The sequence below is a fragment of the Cyprinus carpio genome, chromosome A2, assembly GCF_018340385.1.
Source record: "Cyprinus carpio isolate SPL01 chromosome A2, ASM1834038v1, whole genome shotgun sequence".
Classification (NCBI taxonomy): domain Eukaryota; kingdom Metazoa; phylum Chordata; class Actinopteri; order Cypriniformes; family Cyprinidae; genus Cyprinus; species Cyprinus carpio.
Genome location: NC_056573.1, coordinates 3,629,330 through 3,652,516, shown reverse-complemented (window position 1 = coordinate 3,652,516; position 23,187 = coordinate 3,629,330). Strand labels below are relative to the sequence as shown.

The following is a 23,187-nucleotide window of genomic DNA, read 5'->3' as shown; positions in this document are numbered from 1 at the left end:
TTCCTTTGTCAACAGTCTCCTCTGTGTCTCTCTGTATCGCTGTATGCTGCGTATGCTCTTCTGTATCATCCACGCCACAAGGATGGGCGGGTTTCTTTCAAATCAAAGCTAAATACACGTAGAAACAGCGCATCCTTGTGGCGCGGATGACAAACGGTGATATACGCAGCATACATAATATGATACACAGAGGAGACTGTTGACAAAGGAATTGTTGAATAAAGTCATTATTTTTGTTTTCTTCGCTTACAAAAAGTGTTCCCGTCGCTTCATATAACCCAGATTGCACATCTGATGGCAGATGGACTATTCATTCCGACACTGTTATTTACTTGGCAGTCTATGGGACAGTCACAAGCCTCCCGGTTTTCATCCAAAATATCTTAAATTGTGTTCCGAAGACGAACGAAGCTTTTACGGGTTTGGAACAACAACACTTTAATTAAATAAATACAAAATTCTCAATTAGCAATGTAATAACAATTCAACTGAACAGAGCCTGCAGTAATCAGGCCTAGTCAGGCTAGTCAAGCTGAATGCAGTTTCTTAGATTTGGAGATTATGGGGTGTTTACATGAAACCGTTTTCAACTAAATATGGAAAACTTAAACCATGGTAACCACAAATTACCCATGGTTTTGTTACACTTACCATAGTTTAACCATGGTATTTATAGTAAAACTGTTGTTATACAAATAGCAATCAATCAGCCAAAAAAAATAAAAAATAAAACATAGTGCATACTGAAGTTTTCAAGTGCCATTTTCTTTAGAAAAAAAAAATGTTTTTATGCATTTTGGCCGTTCATTTACATTACAACTAAATGTATGGGGCCTGAAAATGCAAACTTTTGAAAACAGGTTTTAAAGTGCAAGTTTTTGAAAACGATGCCATTATTGTCTGTGTAAACTATAAAAACGCGAATTTGTGGAAACTGTGATGTATTATGTGTTCAGTCTATAGGGATGTGCGCAGGCACATAGTGTTTCTTTATAAAACTAATAACTTTAAAAACTTTTTAAAAAATTACATCGCCATCTACTGGCCTATCATGAATAATACAGCATTTTTAGTTGTTTTTGCCGATCCCTGTGAAAGGTGATAATTTTGACAATGTTGTTTGACAACTTTTCAAAAACATAGAGGGAAAACGTTTCTATTTTTAGTACAATCATTGTTGTGTAAACATACTAAATAACTACAGGTGCGAATACATTATCTGTCTATCTATCTATCTATCTATCTATCTATCTATCTATCTATCTATCTGTCTGTCTGTCTGTCTGTCATCTTCAAAGCTTTTTTAAAAAATTGTAAATGCAACATCAAGTTTAGCTCCTTTGGTTTATGATGTATGTGATTATATAAGAGAAAATATAAAATATGTAGGGTTTTATTACTCCTAGACTGTTGGTCTAATTTGCATGAAACTTTCAACCTAACACCCTCATAACAACAATACAACCATCAAAGCAATACTAAGATATAAAGAAATTGAATGGTCAGGTGTCACCAGTTTTTGTAAATTGACATATATCTGCTGAGCACAATGTTCAAATTTAACAATACTGGATACATTGCTGACCAGTTATTCAGAAGACATACAGCAAATTGTGTCAAATTCCAGCCATAGGGGGCGCTACAACCGAAAACGCTTGTAACACCACAGCCATGACATTAAACAAGTGGAAAATTTATTTTCTTCCTTTTGGGTCACATGCTAACATATTCTTTGAAAATCACTTGGACAATTTAACAAACATGACCGTCAACAGCCAATCAAATTTCAGCAGATGGTAGCCTAATGTCAAATCAAAACGAAGACCATTATGAAAACGGACATGTTCTCTAGTAAAATATACCAAATCTTCTGAAATCAGCCACAAAGTGGCGCTATAATATGCAACTTAATGTTAAAGTCAAAGCAGGCTAATTCTAAATTCAAAACACTCTAATCTATCCCTCTTAATACCAACAAATATCACCCACCATTCCAAATAAAGTTTATCCACCATTCTAACCTTCTTTTTTTTTTTTTTTTTAAAGACACTTACTTTTTTAGTAACTCCTTCTAGGCCATTCGTAACATCTTCACAAACTTTGTATATGTATAGACTGTACGATTTCTGAAATATCAGTCATTTATATAAATGGGAATGATAGCTAAAGGTCAGATTACTTATGTTCTCCACCAGAGGGAGCCACATGACAACAAATCATTTTAGGTCTCAATGATTAAAATCTGTGTAAATGGTTTAATACATTGACTTGTACTAAATAAATAAATCTAGTTTTAGTTTCATAAAGTTTAATATTTTTTTCAAAATAATAATAATAATAATAAAAATTCTGTGATCTATGAATTATGTAGGTAATAGAGGGGTGAAACTTTCTCCTGTATATCTGCCAAAGACAATACATTTTGTATTTCATTTCATTTTAATTTAATTTTGTATTTCAGAATGTTTTATTACCATATTTTTTATTTGTTTGCTTGTGTTTGATTTTCAACATACTTTGTATATTATGTATTTTCTGTAATTTAATGAAAAAACCCAAATGCCTTAAATTGTAAAAGTATGAGGATGTAAACAATATTCTTAAATGTTACACAATCAGTGTTATTGCTCTGTTTTAATATAAAACATTGCCGGAAAAAAGAGCCTCTCTTGTCTCATGACACTTCATTCATGTAGTCATTAGCCAACATTAGCTGCTGATTACATCAGACTGATGCTCTGTGCAGTATTCAGGAGACTCTTTTTAATGCCTCTAAACATACTTGACAACAACATATCAGTAAAATAGTATATTTTAAATATAAAAAAAGTTAGTTTTTAAGAAACATTTCTGAAAAGCATATGTCTACAATGTATATCTGACCTCAAGGAGGGTTAAATCTTGGTTTAAATACTTGGTTTTGATTAAGTCAGGTTTATTATTATTGTCTTTAAACACTGTGGTCTTTGGGACTCTAAACATAAAGAAAATCACACGTAATACAGCAAACTCAATTTGTCATAGCAGAAACTTACACATCAAATCCCATTTTCCCAATGTCACATTTCATTTTTACACTTTTTTATTACACAGTTTACCAATGCATATTACACCCCTTAACATAATAAGCGAATGGGTCAGAATCAACAGGGATATTGATGCAGGTTTGTAAAAAAAAAATTTTTTAAATAAAGTGAAAAAGAACATCACATCCAGATGATAGACACTGGCGTATCTTGGGAAGACAAGTGTCAAGTTACTGTATGTTATTCATATGCTGATTTCTCTGGGTAAGTTTTTTTGTCCAGAAAGGAAACTGAGCATAAATTCATCATTTAACCACCTTTTCACTCACCATTAATAGGACATTTGACATATTTAAACTACAGTTACAACTACAGTCATTATAACATAACGAAAACCATAATCTCAAACAATAAATATAACAATAAATACAATTAAATTTAAACTGAATGCTTTTAAATGCACTTTAATAGACATATCACTACCACAGTGCTTTAAGACATATTTGGAAAGTCAAGACACTTTAGGAGATTATTGGACATTTCTGGTTGGCAAAATTTTGAACTTAAGGGGAACTGCCTTCATACTGTACAGCTATTATTGTCATTGCAAAATGTTTCAGATAATGTAAGTGCTGAGAAAAAGATACAGGGACCACTTGGTTTGAAATTTTGTTATCTAATGCAGTAGCATGCATGTAGCCATGGGTACAGAGCATTACTCCAGTGTGTAAGCATCCATAAACTGGAGTATGAAGCTATTTTAGTAGCAGAAGGCATGGAGAATGACTCATCCCCAGTGACCCAAACATACTGCAAAAGCCTTACTGGCGTGGATTAAAAACTCTAGTGGATTAACCGAGACGGTTCAGCCGAGACCAGACTGCAGTGCAGAGCATTAGCTCAATGACATCAATGACATCTGGGTACAGTTTTATTAATATGACAGACTTATACTCATAACATTACTGGCATGTGGATCCGAAATAACTAAAAACCATATAGCAGTGGAAGATTGCAACCGAGATTAAACATGTTGGCCAAATCTGAAATATCAGAACAACATCTCAATAAAATCAAATAAATATGACAAAATTATAATCAAAAATACATAAAAAAACTTGTACAAACATTAAATATCAGATAAAATCTGAAATATCAGTCTAAAAACATGATAGCAGTAAGATTGCATTAAAAAAAAAAAAGAGAAGAGGGAAGTACTTATATGTAGAAGGTGCACAATGTCATTCACAAAGATTGTACACAACTGAGAAGAAAAACTAAGAAGAAACATATATATATATATATATATATATATATGTGTGTGTGTGTGTGTGTGTGTGTGTATATATACAGTATATATATATATAAAAGTGTATATATATATAAGTGTCATGCAGGGAATTCTCGGAGTGTCCATTTGCAGTTTTTCAAAATGACTTTTTCTTTTTCACTTCCAAAAAAAACAAAAAAAAAAACAAAAAAAAAACAAAAACGCATTTTACAGTATTTCACTGTAAAATGGCATTAAATGTAATTACAGTTATTCACTGTATATAGTATGGAAACTTACTGTTAAACTATTAACAGCTTTTTACTGTATCATTTTTACAGTCTTTTACTTTTAAAATTTTTTACATTGAACCTCTGAATGTGTCTTTTGGTATTTTTTATTCATTTATATTTACATTTACATTTATGCATTTAGCAGACGCTTTAATCCAACGGGACTTACAGTGCATTCAGGCTATACTTTTTGGTTTTTTTTACCAGTATGTATTTCATTCTTTACACCAGCAAGCAGACAGATAATGTCTCTAATCCAATCACATGCAGCTCATCAACTTATTCACATTTGGTTAGATTTGGTGTCTTTGATGTCCAACCCTTATCTTGATGCATCTTGGTGAGTTACAGTAATATGAATTTTTAGGTGAACTAATCATTTAATTGTGAATAATTTTGTTTTAAATGCAGCATAGACAATGCAGTGTCAGGTCATTCTATAATTTAGTGTACATTTCATGTCCATTAGTGATAATTATAGTTTTTTCGTTGTTCTTCAGAGATATCATATTATATTCATTAACAGAATATGTGATATAACAATTGTTTGAAATTGCCTTTATGTCCCCTTAAATTAAATTTTTTTTTTTTTTTTTTTTTTTTGCGATGTGTGCTTTTTGAATCGGTCTCTTGACTTCAAAATATTGAATAAAAATGTTAAAATCAAGATTATCTATATTATTTTTTTCTACAATCTAAATAGACTAAGCTTAAATTACATTTTCTTTTAATTTCTTTCATTTTACTCATAGCCACAAAAATTCTGTCAACTATGTTGCTAACCAAACACTCCCCTAAAACAAAAAAATGGTTTATCATAAAACCATGTGAGCAGTATCATGTGATGTAATTTTCTATTGCGGTGGACATTTTGAACACTTTATGCTAAATGTCCTCTTTGTTTTTTTTTTCAATATTTCATGTCCAGTGACCTGTTGTCAAGGAGAATATTAATTGCCCGTCTACTAGGTTGGGTACATTGACATGGTTTGCATTGTTTTAAATAAATATAAAAATTTGAGGTTAACCTGATCAAGAAAATAACATCTGGTTGGCCAGACAAGGCCTGCCACTGAAATTATGAGTCAAAATGGTGAAATTATCAACTGTGTTACCTGAAAACCCATACATTTTGTCCGTAACATAGTTGACTCACCACCAGCAAAAACATATTTTTCTTTGTAATGTCAAAATGATATTTAATGGTTAAGCTTGCCAACTAGCAGATAAAATATATCAACTGAAACCAATAGTTGTTTTACTGGGAAAGCATTTTGTTTTTACAGCTTTTTCTTAATGTGAAAAATGTTCCTTCAATTATAGAATGCTGCCATCTCTCATACATGTCAAATATGAAATGTTACTGATAAACACAATATGATTTGATATTCTCCACATCACTGCAGTTCTGTTGTTTACTTTTTTCTTTTTTTTTCATTCATATAATGCACATCTTTCTCTGACAAACACAAAAGAGCATTTATTCACTGTAATCCTGTGAGAACTCTGGAAAGAAGGGCTAAAAGCCAGATTGCATTTTAGACATGCTTTTATATCTATAGCAGAGAATTTAAAACTGTGGCATAAATCTGTGCTGCTAATAATCCTCACTTGCCAGACACACTGCTGACCTCAAATACAAAGTCCACAAGCATCACCACATTGTTTTATCTGCATGACAAGTTACAAATCCAGGCCTTTGTTCATTTAAAAGCATGTTTATATTCCATATTAAACTGGCTATCAGCCTAAAGACCCAACCGTGAAGGACACTTTCATGTGCTTTGAACCTGATGTGATGACTTTGAGTAAAAGTGCCAGTGCCCTTGATCACAGAGGACCCGCCTGAGGCCTGACATAATGGAAACTAAGCTGTGAAATTGCAGGAATGAGCCAGAAGGACGGCACACTTTTGTGTGGACATGGCTTTCATGCACAGAACTCACTAATGCATACACATCTACATTTTAATGTTTGTCACTGTTTGTAAAAACACATTTTTAGTCCTTTCCAGAGCATCTTGGCAGTGGATTCTGTAAAATCTCAGGTGTTGAGAACATCGAGCACCTATTGCTTGAACCTTAAATTCATTTGAAGGCCATTTAACATGATTGCTTAATATTGGGAACATTTGACATTTTGCAATATCTTGACAATACATTTTACATTTTAAACAATTTGAAGTTCTGAATACTAAAGAACCTATCATTATTATTATTATTGTTTTATTTTAATTATTTATTTGCAATAATCATTTACAAAACCAGTTAGGCACTTCTGTAAGTCTCTAGTTTGTGTATGATGCATGTCTGCCATCTAGTGGCTACATTTGAGAATAAATACAGTGTTCACCGCTCACTCACTTCACTTGACGAAATGCATTAATTTGGAACACTCTGCAACCTCATCAAACACTTCAGTAAATAATATGTGACCCTGGACCACAAAACCAGTCATAAGTGTCAATCTCTCGAAATTGAGATTTATACATCATCTGAAAGCTGAATAAATAATGCTTTCCATTGATGTATGGTTTGTTAGAATCGTACAATATTTGTCTGAGATACAACTATTTGAAAATCTGGAACCTGAGGGAGCAAAAAATCTAAATATTGAAAAAATCACCTTTAAAGTTGTTCATATGAAGTTCTTAGAAATACGTATTACTAATCAAAATTAAGTTTTGATATATTTACAGTAGGAAATTTACAAAATATCTTCATGGAACATGATCTTTATTTAATATCCTAATGATTCATACAATAAAAAATAAAAATCAATAATTTTGACCCATACAATGTTTTTTTTTGGCTATTGTTACAAATATACTAAATTAATATAAATTACTATATTTAAATGTGCTAAACTGAGTGATAAATGTCTGTTGCGATGTTTAATATGAAAATAAACATAATCACTGCTAAACTGAGTGATAAATGTCTGTTGCGATGTTTAATATGAAAATAAACATAATCACTCATAAAAAAAAATCCAACAAAAATAGCCATAACTTAAAAGACAACTCCACATTCATACAAAAGACCAAAGCCAAATAGATTAATCAATCTGTATCCAAGTTTAGCTATACCTTCATGGTGATTGTTTTACAAAAGTCCAATGCCAAAGCGATCAGGAGATAAATAAAGCATTTCTGAATTGCTCATTAGCGACTTTTCTTCAGTTATCTGCAGTTATGGTAAACGGAAATATAGCAGCACTTAATGTGTTCATTTGTTTATCCGTTCAACTTTGTAAGTCTTTGTTTTATGATAAAAGAATATGCGTTAAAAGAACAATATAAAACAGAATATCTGACAATAAAATTACAAAAAGTTTGACTATATTTGATCTAGATTCTTTTTCCATTTGTAAATGTTGAAATTTATCCGACACAGTATTCCATATGTTTTGTGATCATCACGCGGATCTCTTTTAGAGAACATTTTCAAGGGGTTTTGAAAGGATTTTTTCAAAATTTTAAATTGGTGAGGTAAAGTTGACTATTTAGAGCATATATAGAATTTAACCTGATGGAAGAGAGGTCATTATGGTTGAACTCTTTACAGCTTTGATGAGAGTTGAAATAGAATTGATTTTATAAATAGAATATGATTTGTGTCAATGTTTAGAACAACGTTTAGCTTCAGAAACACAAATGTTATTTATTTGAGTGATGATGATGTATTAGTGTATCATTTTTGCTGAAGATTTTTTTTTTTTTAAATATTAATGCTTTATTTTTGAGTCAAAAGTTATATTATATTGAACTGAATTATTTTTAGTTATCAATTATAAAACTTTTTTTATGATGTGATGGTAAAATAAAAATGTTTTAAAAGTTAAAAGCCAAAAGTCTCTCTCTTTAGTTAGTATATATATATATATATATATATATATATATATATATATATATAGATATATCAGAAATATATATATCCATATATATATAGATCAGAAACGCAAATACACTTCTCCTTCTTCTTCTTCTTTTTATAACTTCAATTTAATGTGTATGTCAGCAGGGGCAGGATAATGGAACACCTCCATTGCTTCACAACTTGCCAGATTGTGGGAGACAGGGTTCATCCTGTTAATGCAAGTTAATACAAGGGTGCTAAATCAAGGGTTGATGTGAACTCCTCTGCTGCCGAAAATGAGAACATCACCACTGGGCCTGGCACATGGGACGACCCTGATTAAAAACTCGATAGATTGAGGAGTGTCTCGACCTTATCTCGACCTATCTATCTATCTATCTATCTATCTATCTATCTATCTATCTATCTATCTATCTATCTATCTATCTATCATCCATTTTTTTAGTAAGGAAATTACGTTCAACAGCCATGAATAAAACCAAAACATTTGATTATTTTCGCAGAAATATTACAGACGTGTTAAATATAGTAATATGTCTATTTTATCATGTAACATACATTGAAATTGGGAGAGCAGACCACAAATGCGCAGTATACAGTATGTTGTCTTTTTTTCATACGGTTACAGCGAAATGCAAAGAAACTAACAAAAAATAAATAAATAATAATAATTAGGAGGAAAAGAATGCAGAAGACTGAAAAGAGCTCTTCCATAAATATTCTTGTTATACCATGTCACGTTTAAATCTGAAAACAGAACATAGAACAGTTACAGCTCATTCTGTCAAACTGACAGGTAAGGATTATTTGTAGCACAGCTTTATGATTTGAAATGATTTGTTTCAGTCTTTTTGAGTGGATCTTCCGCAAACCGGAAGAGCCTCCCATAATTTAAAACTCAGTAGGCTCGTTAGCAAAAAAGGTGGACATTCACATGCTATTAAAAGCAAATTTCAGCACCTAATTTATCCCCCTATTTAGTTTACCATTTGTGTCAGTAACCACTCAACTGAAGGAGGGCATCATCATCTCATTAACAAACATGCTGCCATAGACTTTTATTTTAGTGAAAACATGTCAGAAGCACTCATTTCATTAACTCCTCCACATCACACATCTAAATACAAGTGATAGTTTTCCAAGAATAGTGAAATGAAAAGGATTCAGAGAGAGGAGGCTGTTTAAACCAAGCATGACATTTATTAAACTTTTTTTGTTGTTGTTGTTTTTGTATTGACAAACAGGTATAATGCAGGTGTAACAGACTGAGGAGAAACACAAAAAAGGAACGTTTGAGGACAGTGGACCAATGGCAGGAAACACCTGTGTGGGTTTTAATTTAAAAAAGAACAACGATGAAATAAAATCAACATTATGTTGTATCCTCAACTGAAGTGTCTTGATCATCTGAAGAAAAGGAAAAAAAAAATAACAATCAACACTAATAATAATATTCAGTGCACATGCATTAAGATGAGAATCAAAGTGCTTTATAGAGTGGAATTATTTGAATTAAACACCTAGTGATGAATGCACACCAAAACAACATCTCAAAACATAAATGAATAGATGAATCAATCAATCAATAAGTAATGATGCATTGAAGACAAAGTGGAAAAAAAGCTGGTTTGTCTCACCCATTCAGCCAGCCATGATGTGTTTTACAAAAGCTGTGGGAGGAAAAGAAAAATCTAAATCAATATTCTGTGCTAATGCATATTTAGTTTATACCATTCTGAGCCCAATTTTCTGATTTGGACAAAGTCATGTGGGTATAGCTGTTTTCACTTTATAAGAGAAAAAAAATGAGACACATACAAAGTCAAAGATTGTCTTTGATGAGACATTGTCATCTAGAGGTAAAGAGATCAATCGCAAAGGTAGCACATATTACTGGCCATGCTGACATTGAATGAAACAGCAGGTGATGGAGTTGTTAAAGTGTGTACAAACCCACCTTCGTAGTTTATACAGCCGTTTGCATCCTCCTGCCCAGCCATCAGCTGCTCAACCTCATCTTCCTTCATCTTCTCACCTACAGAGAAGACACGAGCACACATTCTCACCAGAGATTCACAGTGCTCTACACAAAAGCAGGACTGGCTTATCATCTTGGAGTTGCTAGTCTGATGGCAATGTATTCCAAGATATACAGTACAAGTTATGGGGTATTTGATTTTTTTATGATATATATTAAAACTGTAGTGCTGTCTGTTGTTTAGGCTGAGAATTATATTATATTATATTATATTATATTATATTATATTATATTATATTATATTATATTATATTATATTATATTATATTATATTATATTATATTATTATTATATTATATTATGCTTGACATATTATACAGAGAACACATCCAGTCAAAACCATGATTTTGAGGAATTAAAATCGTTTAATAATTTAATAATAATAGTAATAATTGTTTAATAATCACTTGATTCAATAAAAATATCAAAAATTTCTTCCCAATAAAAATAATATATCTTTTTAAAAAAAAAAAAAAAAAAAAAAAATAAAAAAAAATAATAAAATAAAAATAATTTTAAATGACCCAAGGTTATTATAGTTAACCAAATCAAAAAAAAAAAAAAAAAAACTAAAAAGAAAAAAATATATATATTGTAAATAAATGAACATTAATAAAGTAAAATATAAACATCTTTTTATTTTAGAAAGTTTCCAAGGCAACATTTTTAATTTTAATGTAGTATAACTTTGATGTACTAAAATAATTTAAAATAAAATGTACAAAAAAAAAAAAAACTTTAACTAAACCTAAAATGGCAACATAAAAATAAAAACTGTTTCAAAACTATAATGATATCTTAATGATACAGTGGGAGAACCCAATTTTAAGGCTAAAAAAGTACTTCCAGGAATTTACTACAGCAATTTGCATATATAAAATAATATTAAACTAATTTAGAATGATTATTTTATGTGTTGAAGCTTACCCAGGGTAGCGAGGACGTGTCTGAGTTCAGCACCCATCACTGTTCCATTGCCCTCTTTGTCGAACACTCTCAGGCCCTCAACGAAGTCTTCAAATGTGCCGCGGTCTTTGGCCTTGCAGATGTGTTGATGAATGGGCAGGAACTGTTCAAAATCCAGCATCTTCACTTGCATTTCTGCCAACAAAATAAGCAAGATGAATCTCTGTGGCATGATCGAACTACACAGTTTGGCTCCTGGAATTTGAGAGTGGGCAGTAACACTTTGTGGCGTTCTGAGGGACAGATTCTGTCAGGGTCAGGGTCTCACCTTCAGCTTTGGGTTTGCCTAAGACGTGCATAACTTCAGCGTTGGTAGGGTTCTGACCCAAAGCCCTGATCAGATCACCACACTGAGCGTAGGTGATTTTCATCTCGTTGGTTGGCGTCCTGTCAAACAGTTGGAACGCATCCTTGAAATCTGCAGAGAAAAAGACAGTCGGACTTGAGTTTCTCACACTCCAACAGACATAAACCCTCTACGCTGCCAATGCTTTAGATCACTGGCAGGTTGAAGTCTCTGTTAGATCTCTGTTCTGGAAATATGGTGTTGAGTTTTAATACCATCCCATTCCTTCACTTTTTGCCAAACTCAAAACTATGTGAATCATCTGCTGTGGTGACCCCTGTATGAGCGTCTTTCTTCTGTTCAACACAAAAGAAAACATTTTGAAGAATGTTGGTAGCCAAACAGCTGACAGTAGCCACTGAGTTCCATAGCGTGATAAAAAGTATTATGGAAGTCAATGGCTGCCATCAACTGTTTGGTTACCAACACTCAAAACTAACAGCATAATTTGTACATTACTTTGACACAGTCACCACAGATAACAGATCACTCTTCATTATAATGTAGAAATATTCATTTTCTGCAAAGCTGCTTTGAAATTATATATTTATCACGAAAAGTGTCATGCAGATAAATGTGAACTGAAAGAGAGAGAGATAAGATGCATACTCATCCAAAGACATTGTTGCTGCTGAAGTGAAATTGTTTGCATGAAAAATATCGATTGCACTTTATTTTACAGTATGTGTACTTACAGGTTACTTACCTAAGGAAGTTCTGGTAATACAAGGTAACTACATGGAGTTGGGTTCAGGGTTAGTACCTAGTTATTACATAGTTATTGTAATTACTATAATAAGTACATAGTGTGTACATGAGGAACAGGACTGTAAAATAAAGTGCTACCAAAATATATATGGAAAAAAATTAAAAACAAGTTGCATAAGTTATAAGATTTTGTTTTGAGAGGATATATATATTCCTATTTTTTCCCCCTTTGATCAAGCACAAATCTAAAATTGTTAAATGTATAAAATGCATCTTGTTTTAATGATTTATTTTTATTTTTGTTGCAAGCATTGGCAGTTTAATTAAGGACTTTATTAAGGTTTGCTCTAAATGTACTTTTCAAGCACAAGTAATATTGAAATGCAAATAGAAAATCTGGCTTACCCTCAATCTGCTCAGCAGTGAATTCAAGCTGCCAAGAGAAAAATAATAATAATTACACAAAACTCTGAAGTATAATAAATTACATACATGACTATAATGAGATTACATGTGATTATTAATATTTAGGTGCTATTTGTCCTTCAGGGTGTGACCCATCCTCAGGACACACACGCAGCTGTCAGTGTCTGCACACTCACCCGGCTCTGGTTACTCAAATTCAATCCTGTTTGTCCTGTGACTCATTGTTCAAAAGAATTTATGAGCAACCTTGAGCCAGAGGGTGTGTGTGGCCCTGCGGGTGTACACCCGATACCCCTTTTGTCATTACAGCACAAACTATTACCAGTCAGGGTTAGCAGGCTCAGACAGTGATTGAAGGCTGCAAATGCATGACACTGACAATTTTGTCCATATAACTGAAGAGATACTGAATCGTTAATACATATTGCCCACTGAAACATCACAAAATCAATGCCACTGGATGCAGGAAATTATAGTTACTGTAAATGATGATTCTCAGGAATCAGAGATCATTAGAAATACTGCATCTCTTCTAGTTGAATGACACGCTTACTTTATGTCTTCAACAAAATCTGTAGAAATTGAGAATCTGCAATGGTTTCATAATTAACAATACCGTAGAGTTTGGGTGGTCCATTCTGGAGCAGCGTAATCAAAATCACATTGTGTGTGGCCTAAACCTCAATGGTTGGAACATATATTATGGCTTCTCCTAACCCCAAACCTTCAGACTATGGAAATGGGGTGTAGAGTGGCAATGCTGACCACTAAAATGGCTTGTCTGAAACTTAAGCTTTACTGTCAATTTTCTACCGTTGCACTAGGAAAACCAAATATTTCTTGACCTTTTAAAATAAAAAAAAATATGAAATATTCGGAAAGTGATACGCCGCTGGGTATGACTGATGATATGTTATATTTATATGCTTTGAGTTTAAATATGTGGAACTTCGGCGAGTTGCTAAAACATTTGGATGTGGGAAAGACAGAATACCGAATTCTCAGACAATTACAAAACAAACACTGACAATTGTTTAGTTCAAGCAAATGGCTTTCCAAATCACTTCTGAGCTCTGCAGATTAAACAAATATGTATGCAACACACTGCCAAATCAGCAGACTGTGGAAGATAAGAACTTGTAGATGCTCAGCCAATATATCTGCAGGTTGTTCTTTTGGACGCACTTCACCTTCTACATCGAATGGTGTCTCTGATATTGCTCATGGACAATAATGAAAGCAACAAGAGCATAGCAGTCGTCTGTGAGAAGATAACATTTGTCATCAAGTCATTCAGTGGAGGAACTGATATCAAGATACTCTACATTCTTAAAAACCGAGGTTCCAAAAGACTGTTTTCACCGTGATGCCATAGAACCATTTTTAGTTCCAAAAAGAGCAGTGAGCAGCTCTAAAAACAACCATTTTTTTCTTAGTGTAAAGAACACTTATATTCTAAAGAATCTTTTGTGCAATAAAAATATTCCAAAGATATTAAAGTTTCTTAAACGATTGGTGACCTTAGTCATACTAGACACCATATTAATTTTGATAGAAATGAAACTGAACAGTTTTGAGTCTCAAATGCTCACAAAATGTATCTTCTGGCATCTAAATGCTCCACATCAAGGCATAAAACAGTGCAAGCCACTGATGGTTTGCAGTCTCTTCTGCAGAGCTAGTACCTTGACTTCAGCCGGATTAAACTCTGGCTCCTTGGGGGGCTCAGGCTCTGGGGGCTTGGGTGCAGGTGCTGGTTTGGGCTCTTCCTTCTTCTTGGGGGCCATGGTGATGGTTACGATGCAACACAGAGGGATGGAGACAGCACAGGGTCAGACACGCTCTGGGTACAGGACTCTGCTTCTGGAGGGCACTTTATCCTCGGGCTGACAGGTATGCCCTGCCCCCTTTTGTCCAAGAAAGGTGTCAAATACAAAGAGGAACGCTGTAAAAGGACATGGTCTATGGCTTCTATTTGAGACACATTGTCCTCTCACAACAGACTCTCTCGTCTATCTGTACTGGGCCATGGGGGCTAAAGAGTTTGTTAATTTAGCTAAAAACTTGGGATTATGGATTTTGGTCATCTTTACAGTCAACGTGAGAGATACATGAGGTCACTGCCTATCGTTCAGAGTTGGGCTTGAGTTCTTCATAATGCATGCCACGTCTGAATCAGTTTTCTTTCCAGCTTCTGTTCAGGAATAAATTGGAACACAAGGGTGGTACCCTTATTTTTCCAATTCAATCAGGCACTAAAATGTTTATGAGGGTCCTAATGCAAAGTAATTTTTTTTTTTTTTTTTTTTTTTTTTTTTTTTACAGTTTTTATATTGATTGATTGATTGAGAAACAACCTGTACATTTTAGTTCATTAATGAACTATGTAATTCTTCTTTGAAATCAGGCTGTAAACCTTTTGTTTCTAACATTACTTTTTAAAAGTGTAGATGCAAAAAGATATGCTTTTCATAGCTGAATGTAAATAAACAATATATGGTGCTATAAGTGGCAAATTATTACTCATCAGTATTCATCTACAAGATGTGAAAGCTCTGAGGGATTTTCTGCCAATCATGAAGTAACAGAAAAAAAATAATTTCTGTAGCAAATGGAGCAGAACACTAATTAAAAGTTAAAGTGCATAAAATACATAACCTTATTTACTTTCCTGGGTCTAGCCAAAAATAACTGTTATTAACTAATATATATATTAATTTATAGGGACTGTTAACAAGGTGGAAACTATGAATGATGAAAACATTTGACAGTATGTATTCTGTACAAAATGTTGCAATTTACAGTAAATGCATCTTCAATGTGGTAACAATGCTCTGTAGATAATATAGAAATAACAGTAGCACTTTACTTAAGCCTTTTAGCAAATCCATTACAAAGGTATTCATAATGTATGTTGTAATGCACTATATGTTTTCATAAATATTTGTAAAAACATTAAATGCGTTATAATACATGAAGGTTTTCTAGTGGAGGAACAATGAATAGATGACTACTATTATCTATCACTGTGTAACTGTGGTTACAATTATTCATGACACCATAAAATGCATTATAAGGTTTAGGACAAGGCATAATTAATTTTTATTTTTTTTTATATATGAATAACGGCCATTGTATATCAGCTGAACTGTACTATTTATTTATTTTTTTACTGACTTTAAGTGCTTATATAGAAATTGATTTGATTGTACTGATTTTCCACTATGCTTGACACTTCTTTGAACTTAATATGAAGTTCCCTTCCCAGCCAACCTGCCACAGATGGAAAGAACCGTGTGCTGGTTGTGGGTATAAATGGCTTTAGCTTTGCACAACAACACAGGCTGTGTAAAGACTATATCAGGTGTTCAGTGCTGAATGCATTTTAAACATGAGGACACAGAAGACAAGCTTGTAAACCATGCGAGATCTGTTTAGAAAGTTATTTTGGCAATGGCCTGTTGTTCACTTGGTATGAACCCTGGGAGGAGTACAGCTGAATTACAATGCCAATTGTCATTTGACCCTCTGTGAAGTGACCTTCACGTCTAAAAGCAGCTGCTTGGGATCAGCAAACAATTTACAAAGGCAGTTATGCAAAGATAGCGAAAAGCAGCATGCATAGGGCAACTCAGAAGCAATTAGAGTAACCAAAAAAAGAAAAGTAACATTTAATGCTATTTAGTTCTAATTTGCAGTGATGGTTAAGCTGAAACATTATTAAACTAACTCCCATGAAATGAAGAGGGATCATTATGTATAGTCACATACCGTAGTATAATAAGCACATATGAATCAGAGGTCTCAAAGCTTCTCATTGTTTAAACTAATGATTTTTCAGCTTGATATAATTCCTTCTGAGCTTATGGCTCACATTTATACAGGGTTGAAATGTTTCAAATGATTACATACAGTACCCCTCTTCAAAAGTTTAACAAAATACATAATAAAGAAAAAAAATATATTTATTTATTTATTTATTTATTTATTTTTTACCATAGACAGCACAAAATCTCATATCAAAACTTTTTTATGCTGTTTTTAAGTTTGTACTGTAATTCTGTAATTTATTTTGAATGTCAACTTTTGCAAAATTCAGCCAGTTAATTGATCTAAAACAGTATCTCTGGAAAATAGTGATCTGTGACATTGTGTTATGCTGAATATTTTTTAATTGATGGAATATTTGGTAACACTTTAGAATAGGTAACACTTATTCACTATTAACTGCGACTTTTCCCTGAATAAATTCCAAAATTTGCTGCTTATTAATAGTTAGTAAGGAAGTTGTTAAGTTTAGGTATTGGTTAGGATTAGGGATGTAGAATAAGATCATGTAGAATAAGGGATTAATATGTGCTTAATTACTATTAATAAATGGCTAATATTCTAGTAATATGCATGCTAATAAGCAACTAGTAATGAAACACTAAAATAAAGTGTTACCGAATATTTTATATGATAGAATAATTTTATATTTTGTGCTATAACAACTAAATTAGCAATTGTTTCTATGTATTTCTTATAATAACATATTGGCTGATGCCTCATCATCCTGCACATGCTAAATTATATCCATTGCAATTTAAAAGTAAATTCACATTGTTCTTAAGGGGGGCATCTTGCCCCATTTTACCCTATAAAAATGATATGCTATACTATTGCAAATATATAATTAGAGAGACATTTTATGTATAAAACACAGTTATATTTAATTAATATTTCAAACTTGGATTAAAATACACAGTTTTAAGTATGTCTATTGATATGTCAGTTTGTAATGTGATGTATTACATTTTTATTTGTTAAATGAATTCATTTTGACAAATTGATTTTTCTCTCCTAGTCCTTCAGACCACACTGCGTGTCATTGCTGCAGCTTGGAGAGGATCTGAAATGAACTTCAGCTAAATAGCACTGCCTCTTAGAACCTGTCCTTCAGTGCAGCAATGATCTGCCTGTTCATCTCCCCTGGTAGCTCAACCGTGTGTGCAGGTGAAGGAGGTTTGATTTCATTTCTTGTTGTCTAAACTTATGTCCATCTACCCATCTAAACTCTACCCGAGGTTAAAGTGTTGCCTAGAAACTGTGACAGCTGCAGTTGATGGGCAGCTGTAACGTTTGTACTGACTGGACTTCTTTGATGGAAACCAGTCTAAGCTGGTTGGCTGGTCTTAACTGGTTTAAGCTGGAAGTATCTGTTTTAGCTGGTCTCCCAGCCTGAGCAGCTAAAGAAGCGGTCAAAAATCCTCTAAAACCAGCCTTCAAAACCCACAACCTTTTGCGCTGCTAACGCAATGCTCTACCACTGAGCCACAGGAACAGGTATATTATTTTTTTTTTTTTCCCCCAGTGGGATTTTATGGTGGGAAAAATGCTAAAAATAAAAAAAAAAAGTTGCATACGTAGGCAAAATAAAGACTAACAAAAATAAACAATTTATAAAATCACATCTTGGTTATATATGTCAACATTCAAACTGCTTTAAAGTGTTTATATATATATATATATAATATATATATATATATATATATATATAATATATATATATATATATATATATATATATATAAAAACTTAAGATGTTACAGAAAGTTGAAACCTAGTGCTTGCATTGAAAAGTGTAATCTGACATTTTTTCCTGTTACCTGCACACAATGAATCTATGGCCATTATGGTCTGCAAAGGTCACATTTTATATTTGGTATTTACATTTATGCATTTAGCAGACGCTTTTATCCAAAGCGACTTACAGTGTATTCAGGATATACATTTTTCTGCCAGGTGACAAATACTTAAATAAAACCCACAACCTTTTGCGCTGCTAACACAATCACCAAACACTTATCCAAAGGAACAGGTATATTATTTTATTCACTATATATTATTTTGTATTCACTATGATTTTTATCATACAATAACAAATACTTAAATAAATACTTAATATCTATTGACATGCTATATTTATAGTATTTTGGCTTAGCATAGCATCAAAACACAACAATTTATGAAATCAACCATGTTATTTTGCTCCAAACTCACTGTAGCATCTGTGTTTGAAATAACTTCCTTCTGTGATCCGATGTGGCTTCTTATGACAGAATGAGGCAGAAAATCCATTAGTATTCTACATTGTGATAAGGGCTATGTTGATTAGCACTGCATTTTAAATATACCTTATTATAATGAAATTCCCAAAATGGCTTGAAGAACACAGATAAACCATATGCTATCACAGTATGTTTATTGTCTTCATGTTTCATCAGTCATAATATCTTGATCTGGTTTTTTCAACTACAGCAGCAATAGCTCAGAGCCTATATGGTATTACAACGTGATCTCATGAGATCTCAATTATTTACATTTTCACAGACACTGAAATGTACAATATTGACATATTTACAGCATCTAAACCTACAATACTGTCGTATTGACGACACCTAAAACGTAAATTATTTACGGATGAACAACTTTACAGACTTACAAATGAATCTTTAGGAATATTGAAATTGCTGCATTGTCATTATATTATATTGTATTCAGTTGTCATATTAACGACATTATGTTTTCAGCTGCATTTATTAAATTAAGTTTACTTATTCACTTAATATGAAATTATGTTTCATTCTGTTTTATGTGATTTCTGCTGCCAACTTGTTTCGAAGAATACATATATGTTAAACAAGACTACACTTTAAACCCTAAAAATTAATAACATTTTTGCAATCGTTTAACCATTACTGATCATGCAATATTTACTTTGTTTGCCGTGGGACACAAAAGGCGTTTTCTTAGACATACTGTGACTGCTCTTTTTTCTCCAAATGAGCAAACTTTTGGAATAAACAGCTTGAGGGAGTTTGTTAGTAAATGTCACAGTGTGTAGCACGTTAGATAGCAAAAAAATAAAATAAAAATAAAAACTTATTTTTTTTTTGTTTGTGTGTGTGTGTGTGTGTGATGTCCCAAATGTTGTCACATCTGAGCTGGATAATGCTGTTTCCGCTGCTGATTTGAGCTCTTCTCTGTTCAGGATGGTGGGGGCTGATGTTTGGGGTGAAGCTACTGATCCTGGCACAGCAGGTGATGGGACGTTTTCCAGAGATTATGTTATGTGACAGGGATCAGCAGTTTCAGAAGGGAAGAGCGTCACCTACTGGCCCATTTGTGCCACTTCTTAGCTTTCAGACCCCTGTGTGCGTCTCACAGAAATGATTGTTTTTATCAGACCGGTAAAACATTTAATAATAAATAATAGTTGTTAAACCTAATGTGAAATTCCTCAAGTGTCACCTTGTCATTCTGCAGTAGCTACTAGTGATCTTGACCATTATTTCACAGTTTTCTTTTTACAATCACTACACATTTCTCAATACTTAGGTCACTCTTTCCAAACCTCTTCACAGAGGTCTATATGGGCTTAACTGTGGATCATTTATCATTGCTTTGGCACAAAATGCATTCAGTGACTACAGCTTTCAAATTACATGAATTATTTTCTCACTCAGACACAACCAATACCAAAACTCTATGCACTATGCATGTTAACATACTATTTACAAAACTGGTAAACATGCAGTTTTTTTCAACTGCTTACATTTTCAAAACTTTGCCTCTTTTTTTTTTTTTTTTTTCCAAAACTTTACACACAAATCCAAGAATTGCAGACACAAAATATAAAATGCATCACTTGCAAAACACATCTCAAAAGCGAACATTTGTCTTACGTTGCAAAAACCTTGATTATATAATATATTATATAATCCATAATATTATATTTTTGGATATAGCATATACACACAGTTATTCAAAACCTAAAGCTCTTCTTTCATGAGCTCGTATGTACATTTCTTTTCAAGGTTGAAAGTAGAGAGATGTTGAAAAATTCATGGTAAACACAAAAGCAAGATTGAAACCAAATTTTTTTTTGTTTTTTTACAGTAAGCATTTGTGAATACAGTATTACACAGTACAAAAGAAAAGAAATACATCAATCATGTGTAGTTGTGTATATGTGTATTTATAGACCTATTCTAAAGCCATGATTGCTTGGTGTTACATTTTTTTTCAATTGCTAACATCCTTTTGCCCAATCTGTGGTCACATTTTCAAAACACAATACACAATTAACACAACATCAGTCTATTGTGACCATACCTTTAACACAATTCATGTTGTTTTTCACACAATATTCAGTAAATTAACATATTTCTAAAATGCTTAAATTTTCTTTTCACATAAGCTTACCCCATACCAAAATCACAGATCTTTCTTATCTTTTTTTTTACAAATGCTTAAATAAATGCATGATAGAAATGAAGACCTAATGTTCCAAACTTTAAATATACTTCAAATCCTCCACCTCCAAAAAAACAACAACAAAAAAACTGAAAAAAAAAATATATCTCTATATAAAATATTGTAACAACTGATAAGCATTTTTTAAGATATTTAGAAATAGATCACTAAAATATTTAGAAAATAGCTGATTCCAGTCTCAGTGGGAGGAATGGTCAGGTGTTGATGCTCTTTCCATTACATCAACATAAGAGTAAAAACAGACCTCTTTGAATTGGTTTTGTGGATGCAGAACAACACAAAGAACCAGAGTTTATATTGTCTACATCCAATTTAATTAAATGGGTTTCAGTTGAAGGTAACTAAATTACAAAAAACAATGGACTTTTATATTGTCTACAGTATATGCAGATAGAACTGAAACATGTATGTCAAATATGTACAAGAAAGTAATGCAGTTTTTGTAAAGCCATCAACTGCTAGTATTTTGACAGTCACTGTGATATGATTCGCTATATGTTGCTATTGGAAAGAAAGGTAGTGCTAATGTTTTGTCCAAATAACTCAATTTTGAATTGGGTTTGCTGTGTTTTGATAGAGTTAGTATATGTAGAAAAAAGGTATTCAGCATTTTGAAATGTAGAGTTTGTATTTATTTAACAAAATTTGATTTTGGCCAGAAAATTAACTATTTGGCTAATTGTGTGATGTAGGTGTGTTGCTGTGTTAAGAGCTTAGAAAAAGTACTGTACTTTAAGTACTGGTAAACGCTTGTTAGCAATTGAAAAAAACTGTAAGTAAAGCAATGAGTGTTTGCACATAAACTGATGAATTAATGTGGCATTTTGATTGGTTGTGTTTGAAAAAGAAATCAAGATACTTCCTGTTAGATTTTTGTGTGTTACATAGAAAATTGTGTGTTGTGTTTTGCAAAAAACTGTTTTATGAAATTGAAAACTGAGTCAGAGGCCAAGAATTAGTGTATGGTTTCTGCAGATTTGGTGTGTGCTTCTGATGTTTGAGTGTCAGCTTTTAGAAATTGTGTGACAAGCAAGGATTTTGTGCATAAGCAGTTGAAAAAAACTTAGTTCAAAACCAAAAATAATACAAAAAAGTATAAGACAGAATTTTGCTACATTTCTACAGTAATAGCATGTTAAAGTATATTCTGAATTTTAAAAAACAAATATTATATCAAAACAATTTGTTATAGCTGAACACCTACGCAGGTGTACGTCTTTCAATTTCATTACCATCTGTATACACAAGGGGAAAACAGAGGAATGATTTTATACTGTAATGTTAACATGACATTTACTGCAGTGAATTATAAGCAGTAGATAGTGTCGCTCTTGTTTTTTTTTTTTTTTTAATAAATTTCACGAAAGCAAACATTGTATAATGCTATCTGTTTTTAGTGTTTTTAGGTCATTGTTTTATGATTGACAAAGTGTGTTTGCCGGTTGAAAACCTTTGTTAGTGTTATGGACGAATGAGTTGGTTTCAAACGTGTATGAAGTGTTTTGAGATAAGTTTTAGTGCATTTTGAATGTAAAATTAACTGCTGTGCCAGCATTGAAAATTGGTCAGGAGAACTGTGTGGAGAGATTGGAAAAAGTACTGAGAAATGTGTCATAGCGATTGTAAAAACCTGTAAGTTGAAAACGTTTTATAGTGGTAAATGGTCAAATCTAACAACAGATAAATACACCTTTTTAAACATATCATATCAGCTAATTTTTTAATTATGTTAGTACAACACACAAAAATCACAAAGTGATCCTTTTCACTACAGATAAAAGATTCATCCATCCATCCATTCTCTAAACTTCTCGCCCCTATGGGGATGCTGTAACCAATTCCAGTGTCTCGGGCTGCAGACGACAGAAACACACTTGACAGAAGACCAGTCCATCAATGTTTGCAATTTGGGAATAT

The 23,187-nt window shown here is 32.6% G+C and overlaps 1 protein-coding gene across 1 annotated transcript; it reads right to left on the bottom strand.

Moving 5' to 3' along the window:
* Positions 1–9,643: 9,643 nt before the first annotated feature.
* On the bottom strand, positions 9,644–14,817 carry LOC109109714 (myosin light chain 4-like). The gene is made up of 7 exons (XM_042769554.1): positions 14,637–14,817; positions 12,931–12,958; positions 11,740–11,889; positions 11,433–11,606; positions 10,425–10,502; positions 10,105–10,137; positions 9,644–9,874 (listed from the first exon to the last, which is right to left on the bottom strand). Exons 1-6 carry the CDS (start codon positions 14,736–14,738, stop codon positions 10,109–10,111), a joined length of 561 nt encoding a protein of 186 aa, XP_042625488.1. The 5' UTR covers positions 14,739–14,817; the 3' UTR covers positions 9,644–9,874; positions 10,105–10,108.
* Positions 14,818–23,187: the final 8,370 nt, after the last annotated feature.

What these genes read in the sequence shown, in the direction of transcription:
- LOC109109714 (XM_042769554.1), bottom strand. Translation starts at nt 14,738, where the DNA reads ATGGCCCCCAAGAAGAAGGAAGAGCCCAAACCAGCACCTGCACCCAAG. An exon ending in AGGCAAACCCAAAGCTGAAG is followed by an intron (nt 11,607 to 11,739) that starts GTGAGACCCTGA and finishes TTTTGTTGGCAG; the next exon opens with AAATGCAAGTGAAGATGCTG. An exon ending in ACACGTCCTCGCTACCCTGG is followed by an intron (nt 10,503 to 11,432) that starts GTAAGCTTCAAC and finishes TCTTCTCTGTAG; the next exon opens with GTGAGAAGATGAAGGAAGAT.